The sequence below is a fragment of the Phalaenopsis equestris genome, unplaced genomic scaffold, assembly GCF_001263595.1.
Source record: "Phalaenopsis equestris unplaced genomic scaffold, ASM126359v1 Scaffold000865, whole genome shotgun sequence".
Classification (NCBI taxonomy): domain Eukaryota; kingdom Viridiplantae; phylum Streptophyta; class Magnoliopsida; order Asparagales; family Orchidaceae; genus Phalaenopsis; species Phalaenopsis equestris.
In genome coordinates, this window is record NW_018165305.1 from 155,639 (window position 1) to 163,734 (window position 8,096).

At 30.6% G+C, this 8,096-nt stretch overlaps 1 protein-coding gene across 2 annotated transcripts in view; it reads left to right on the forward strand.

Annotated features, from left to right (window-relative positions):
- LOC110031907 (regulation of nuclear pre-mRNA domain-containing protein 2) overlaps nt 1-6,431 on the forward strand; it is a 30,200-nt gene extending 23,769 nt beyond the window's left edge. The window contains exon 8 of one of the 2 annotated variants that reach the window (XM_020735341.1): nt 5,386-6,430. In XM_020735341.1, coding sequence (XP_020591000.1) covers nt 5,386-6,210 — 825 coding nt within the window. In that variant the 3' untranslated portion in view covers nt 6,211-6,430. Of the gene's footprint in view, nt 1-5,385 lie in introns of both variants that reach the window. The other variant, XM_020735342.1, reaches the window with a different exon arrangement.
- The last annotated feature ends 1,665 nt before the right edge of the window (nt 6,432-8,096 follow it).

Here is an 8,096-nt window from a genome sequence, read left to right on the forward strand (position 1 = left end):
GTTTAATTCATTATGACCATATATTAAAGCAATGTTGAAGGCGATCCCTTAGCCCTAATAACTAGAAAACCGGTTTCTTACCTCTGTGAAGGCGAGTTTTGAAACAAAGAACTCTCTTTCATCTACTTTCTTGAAACTTGAAATCGATTTCAAAATCGAGCCCCAACTACTTCCAAATACTTATTTTAAAAATAACTAAACCTATAAGCTTCCAAAGGCTCATGCCACATATGTGGATGAATTTCCTAATTAGAATTAACTTTGCTAGAATAAACTGATCAGACAAACAAGCCCAACTGTTAAACAGTCTGAAACTTCATTTGTCTAGAGTTATCCTGAGGTAATCTTATAATATGAGATTATATGCAAAGTAAGATATGAGGAAAAATATGTAATATTGAGAAATTCTTCATAAAGATGCAATTACCATAATGCAAATCATAAGCCTTCAAAAATTTGAATGGAAACCAACGGATAGCAGAAGAGTTAATTTGCTACCTTAGATGGTTCATTATCATGATTCTATTCAGTTTTAATCAATAATAGATCTCTCATATGAAGCTAACTGTCAAACGCCATAAAGTTTCATCTCTTGGCCCCCGCCTGCTGGTGTCACCTGGGACAGCAAGGCTTCCAACTTCAGCTAGGAACAGCGAACAACACGCTTTAAATTTTCACTAGCTGGGATCTACCAGCACCAATCTCACGCTCTCTTCCCTTTCCCTTTGCTTCCCCCTTAATGATTTGTGAGATTCATATTGTATATGCACTTATCTGTGGGACTATTATAGTTATTTTGTTTTTAATTTCATTCACTGATTGTGTTTATCTTCTGCTAGATATCCTAGGATTGTATAAATTCTTAAAAAAAAATGTAGGGATGAAACACAACAAAATTTCTCAATCTTGTCATAGTATCAATCCTTTAGGCTTTTATTTTTATTTGTATTATTTTAATTAGTCTTCATCATTGCATTGTTGCAATCTTGTCGCCTTCATTGTTGCATTGAGTTATTTCATCTAATTTTTTTCATAAATGCAGTCTTGCTTTTGTCCTTTCTTTGCAAACCAATTACTACCATAGTTTTTATTTCTATGGTCAACAACGATGCTTACTTTCCTTTCCTCTTAAGTTCCTTTGGAACTATGGCTGATAATCTGAACCCAATGGAAGAATTATAAAGCATCCATTCAACATATCAATAGGAAGAATTACCTTAAATGAATATAATTGGCTCACACCTTTCTGAAGGGAAGAGGAACATAGAGCTATTATCTGAATTGAACTTTATGATGCACCAATGCAAATACAGGGATATAGACACGGTAGGACACTTACACATGATATATCTATTATTGAAAATATAAAATGCGAATATGTATTTGGCATGACATTATAATGTTTTATTTGAAAATTTAAAAAGTATGTAGTAGGAACACAAATTAAATAAATACGAAATAAATATATATAATTATAATTTTATTTAATTTCTCATGAAGTAAAAATTATATATAAATTTACTATTAGCTTTAACTCCATAAAATAAGAAATTGTTGCATGATGAAAAAAATCATAAAAAAAATTATAGGAAAGTTAAACAAAGTTAGTGCTATGCAACAGCTGAGGTATTTAATTTCTACATTTTAAAATAAAATAAAAGAAATGGCTTAAGTTATTGATGTAACATATTGTTAATAACATTGTCATTGCCGAGTCACAAACCTCAGATGTGAAACGTGGAGGGTTGCATTAGGTAGTTGACAACTAGCGTAACATTTGTCAAAAAATTATGACATGAATCCTTTTGATCATCATGTAAATGCTAGGGTGTCCCCTGGAAGCAACACATATAACTTGAATATAGTGAAAAGTGTGCAAGTGCCACTATACGAGCGTCTGGGTGTAGTGTCAAATAAGCAAGGATTCTCACATTACGGATGAATGCGAATAAAGAAGTTAGTCTATGAAATTAATACTAGGATAGAATCTTGGAATAAAGATACTCTCACAGGCAAATTAATGAAATTAGTTGATATTATGATTTATAGAAAGATAAATATCTCATGTATTCAAGAAGCTAAATGAGTTAGACAAAAAACTAAGAAAATTGATAACTTAGGTTTTAAACTTTGATATTCATGTAAGATTTGCACTATAAATAGTGTATGTGTAATCATAGATAAGGGATTGAAAGATGTTGTATAAAGGTCTAAAAGATAACATTGTAAAAATTATAGCATTGGAAATATAATTATAACCCTTAAGACTATTGTTGATACTAAGATTTTTAATATTATTATTATAAGTACTTATGCTCCTCAAGTAGGTTTAGATATAGGTTCTAAAAAAATTGTGGAATTACCTAGAATACTTAATACAAATGATTCCTCTTGAAGAAAATTTTTATTGGAGGAGAATTAAATGGACATGTCGGTAGAGTGGTAGAAGATTTTAAAAATATTCATGGTGGCTACGATTTTGGAGTGATTAATGAATAATGTATGGTTATATTATATTTTGCTTTAGTATATGATTTTGTTATTGCTAATATGTTATTCAAGAAAAGAGATGAACATATTATTACTTATAATTAGATTAGCATAATATTACTTATGATAATGAAGCTTATAAAAAACAAATTGATTTGCTTCTTATGAGAAGAAGAGATCGTCAAGAATGTATAGATTGTAAGGTCATTCCAACTAAGGATTTAAGTACTCAACGATGATTATTACTTATGGATTTTAAGATGAAAAGTTGTAAAAAAAAGAATACTAGAAGTCATTGTCATAGAATTAGATGAGAGCATCTAAAAGACAAATAAAATTATTTTTATGAATAAACTTCAAGATTTCAAGATTTCAAGATTTTAGATGTTCATGAAGAAACAAATTCTATGTGGGATAAATAAATAAACACACTATTAAACAGATGACAAAAGATTATTTGGAGAATCAAAAGGAAAAGTTTCTATAAATAAAAATAGTTGGTGGTGGAATAATAATGTGCAAGAAAAGATAAAATATAAGAAGTTCTGTTATAAAAATTAGTTTAGATATAAAAGCTTAGAGAAGTGAGAAAAATATAAAATGGTACGTAAGGAGTCTATGAGAACAATCTGTGATGCTAAAAAATCTGTTTTTAGTGATCTTTATAATAGATTAGATACTAAAGAAGTTGAAAAATATATATATTTGAATTCTACTAATGAAATCCGTTCATTCGTTTAAAGGGGACTGTGAAATGTTTGCATATTTTCACTCATTCCGGTCTGCACTCACTAAGACTTTCATCCTTTTTTGCTTTCTCATTCGCTGCCACATCATTGATTTATAAGATCACTATTGCCTACTCATCAATCCAAGAGCTATTGAACTATTTTATAATTATTGTTCTGCTTATTGTTTTATGCATTATTATAATTATATAATTAGTATTCTCTAATTTGATATAATTTTTATTAGATTCTCTTCTAAAATTATATAAATATTACACAATTGTTGGAATGAGATACTCGTCAAGTTATCTAAAATTATTTTTAATATCCATGAATAACGTGTTCATCAATTTCATAAATTCAGTAAATATACTTGTCATTTGCATACTTTAAGGAATGAGATACTCGTCAAGTTATCTAAAATTATTTTAAATATCCATAAATAACGTGTTCATCAATTTCATAAATTCAGTAAGTATACTTGTCATTTTGCATACTTTAATAAACAATTTATGCAAATTTCATTGTGAAGATATTTAACAATTTGAATATATGATGCTAATTATTTATGCTTCATGTAATCTATTTGTGTAGATTTGAATTTATTATGTTTACTAAAATATTAACATCCAACCCTTATCATTTTAGTTTTATAAGGTAGATAGGATTCTCGTAAATTTGAGGAACGTTCAAACTCTTAAATTAACTGTATTTGAAACCAATGGGCTCCGTAGACCAGCTTAGAAGAGAAATTCATCTTTCACAGACATCCATGTCTTCATGGGTGCATGGCGCATACACAACTTATAATTTGTCAAATGATGATATTTATGTTTCTTTTATTTATTCAGTTTGTTGTTTTTAAATTAATTTGTATGAAAACAAAAATCAGTTGATTAGGAAGAATTTGAGCCAAAAAATTCACATTATTATGTTGTTATACCGTCAACTTATTTTATGGGTGGTATTGATGTGTTTTCTATCCAACCATGAAATTCACAGTAATATTTTGTTATACTGTTAACTTATTCCCTTTGGTTTGATTTCACATTTTTTTTCTTTGTTTTTTTTTACATTACACTAGCCTCATCAACTACATTCCTTAAAAATGGGGAAATAGGCTTAAAAGATTTAGCTGAATTTACATGTATACAATTCTTATGCATTTACATATCTAACATTTAAACTTTTGTACTCACACTTATAAAATGTTGGTCTTACAAATCTATGCATGAAAATGTGTATTTCGCCTTTAAAAAGTAAGTAATAGTGATATTTTTAATATGATATCAAAAAATTCAAGTAGCTCTATGCATTTAAATATGAATGTTTAGGTGTTAGATATGCAAATACATATGAATTGCGTGGTATGTATGTGAATGCACCAAAAGTTTAACAAACTGAGAGTTGTGCATATATAAGTATATTCCGTGCTTTATCTGACTTTTTTTTTAATCGTTCATAACATTAATGAATAAATTCTCTCAAATTAAGCAATTTGATTGGCACCTTTTACTAGCACTTTTTTCTCCCCTTAAAATCATGACCGATTTTATGTTGTTTTATTTATTAGTTTTGTGTTCAAATTTTTACTTGTATTTTAATGTTTAACTATATTTTTTTATGTTCTTGAGGAAACTGTAATATATCAAGTTTAATTTTCTAGTAAATTTGCAATCCCTTCCAAACAAATCAAATGCAGCAACAATTGTCCCATGCATTGCACCATCAGTTTTTATCTAACGATAAGTGCGGCTGCAGACATTTTGTATTTCCAAATATACTATCATTTCATATAAATGCAGAGAAAATTATCCCCCCTCTAAAACTAGGAAAAAAAAAACAAAATCTCTTTTAAAATAGTGATATTTGCATACATACCACTCAATTCCTATGTATTTGCATTCCTAAACTTTTAACTTTTGCATACATACCCACTTACCTACGCATGAAAAGATGCATCACTTTTTAAAAGTTAAAATAACTTTATTTTTGATGTAATATGAAAGATTTAAATGGTACAAATATAAAAAAGTAAAGTTTAGATATTAAATATGTAATTACATAATAATAGGATTGTATGTATGTATATGCCCCTTAAAATTTACATATTCCTTTCACTGTGCTCAACTTTCTGTATTAATCATCTATTTCCCTTATTTCACAGGTTGTTTTATCCAGATATGAACAATCATCCAATATCTTGCTACAACTACAGAGCATGAATAATAGTAACACATCTCAACCACTTCCTGAAGAGAAACCCGATGAACCTTCAGTCCCTATTTCTGATACTTCCGCCGCCTTCCCTGCCGAAACCTCCGCCATTTCCAGCGATTATAAGCACGAATCCGCACCCGTGAGATACACCCAGCAACAACCTGCTCCCATCCCTTGTGACAACTCGCTCCAAAACGACGATGAACAGCGAAAAAAAACTGCCGCCGCTGAAGTAGCGGCGAAGCTCACCGCCTCCACCTCCTCTGCTCAGATGCTCAGTTATGTCCTCTCATCCCTCGCTTCTGAAAGCATAATTGGTAATCAATCTAAGAACGAAGATTATTCTCCTCACACCAAGAGGCCCAAGGTTGAGAATGGAGTTCCCCCCCTCTATCTCCCTACTACTCCACCGTCATCACAGCCACCGCCTCCCCCTTTCCCTCATCCCGATTCCATCAACCCGCCACCGCCGCCATCATCGCCGCCAGCAATACCTCCGTTGATGCCTCCATTAATGCCACCGGCAAATATTTCACCGTTCATTCAGGCGAACGGGCCGATGGCTGGCGTCTTGCCCCCCTACAACTACGGTTCATCACCGTTGCAGATTCCGCCATCGTTGACCCCACATTTGGCGGTCAACATGCCTCTCTATTCCGTTCCCGCTAATCCTTATCATGGTTTTCAGATGTCGGATGGCGGCGGGTCGTTTGGGCTTCGCCGACACCGCCGCCGCCACTCTCGAGGCAATGAAAAGTTTCGACGATTGTGATGTCTCAGTTTAAAGATTTGTTGGGTTAAGTGATGGTCTTTGTTAGTATGATGTAAACATATACGGAGGGCAAAATGATGAGCGTGCATGTATATTATTTAGGTCATTTTAACAGTCTTTTGCACGTGGTGGAGTATTGAGGAGATTACTGAGTTCTGATTATTTATTTTATGTTGTGTTATTTTGATTAGTTGATATAATTGTAGTTCAAGATTGAGTTAGAATCAAAATGGCATATTTTTTGGTTATCAAATTTTGATGATTTTATGAAACTAGTTTCTTTTGCAATGGATGGTGTCAAATGAGCTTATGGAAGAATTGCACATGTTTTAGTCATTAGTGCTTTTGCGTTCTATAGAATGCAATTTTTCATGTATTCATATATTTATTATATAAAATCTTGATATTTTTTAGTGGCATTTAAATACATACAACCTCATCCTATGCATTTAAATCTCTTATCAAAAGTTTAGCATATATATATATATATATATATAAATTTACAAATTAAAGTTTAGGTGTTAGATGTGTAAATACATAGGATTTGGGTGGCATTTACATAAATCTCTTTTAAATTTTAGATTTTGCTGTATCTTCGTAAATTTAGAGAAGGTTAAAAATCAAACAATTCATATGTTATATTTGTAATATTTAAGATTTAATATTTATATTTATAATAAATTTATGTCATAAACCTATACGGGAATAGGTGTATATTTAATTTCCAAAAAAGTTTGCAATAATAATATTTTCATGTAATATAAAAGATTTACGTTTCATGCGTGTAAATATGTTTCAAGTTTAGATGTTAGACATGTGACTACATGTAAACGTGTGGTATGTTTGTAAATCCCTCAAAAAATTAGAATCAGCCAGATATTTAAATGTTAAAATTTTAATATTATATAAATGAATATTAAAATTTAAGTGTTAAAATATATAAAATTGTATGGGAATGTATGAAAATCATCCACTTTTTAAAATGCAAATATGGGCAATGGATACCTGCTGCCAATGGGACGAGAAATATTTGCGTACGTAAGACGTACACAGTGTTGCTTATGTCAAGTAGGTTACATGAAGAATATTGAGAGTTATATCCCTTGTAACCTCCCTGTAACATACCTGTAGCCTACCTATAACTTAGAAATATATGAAAGCAGAAGCACAGAACTTACTAGTTACAAGGAGGTTACATGTGGTATAACGCGAATATAACCCCCAATACCTCCCCATAAGACTTACGCAGCTCTGCCTCTTACGCACGCAAATATTTCTCCAATGGGACATTGAACTCTATTAATAATAACTAACAAAATCACACTAGTGCTGGCTTTCCCCCCCAAAAAAAAAAAAAGGTATTTACAATTAATTTTACTGGGTATTTGTTTTTTTAGTTCCATCAATTCTCCTAATAGTTTCTGATTTGGTTTTTTATTATATTAATTTTAAATATTTTAAACAGTTTTTAGTAATAAATTTTAAAAATATACTTTACGTACTAATTATATGATATCTAAAATTTAAATTTTTCTATGCAATTACAATTAGGTCTACACAATTTCTACATATTTACATATCCAACACTTTAATGTCTTACATTTATAACACCCAAATCTTTCATATCTCATTAAAAATACCACCATTTTAACTTTGAAGATTTCCATACATGCCACCTCAATTCCAATGTATTTACATATCTAACACCTATATTTTAATTTTTATACCTACACATGAAAAGGTTTATTTCCTGTTTTAAAAGCTAAAATCATGACATGAAAGATTTACAACAACAACAACAACAACAACAACAACAACAACAACAACAACAACAACAACAACAACAACAACAACAACAACAACAACAACAACAACAACAACAACAA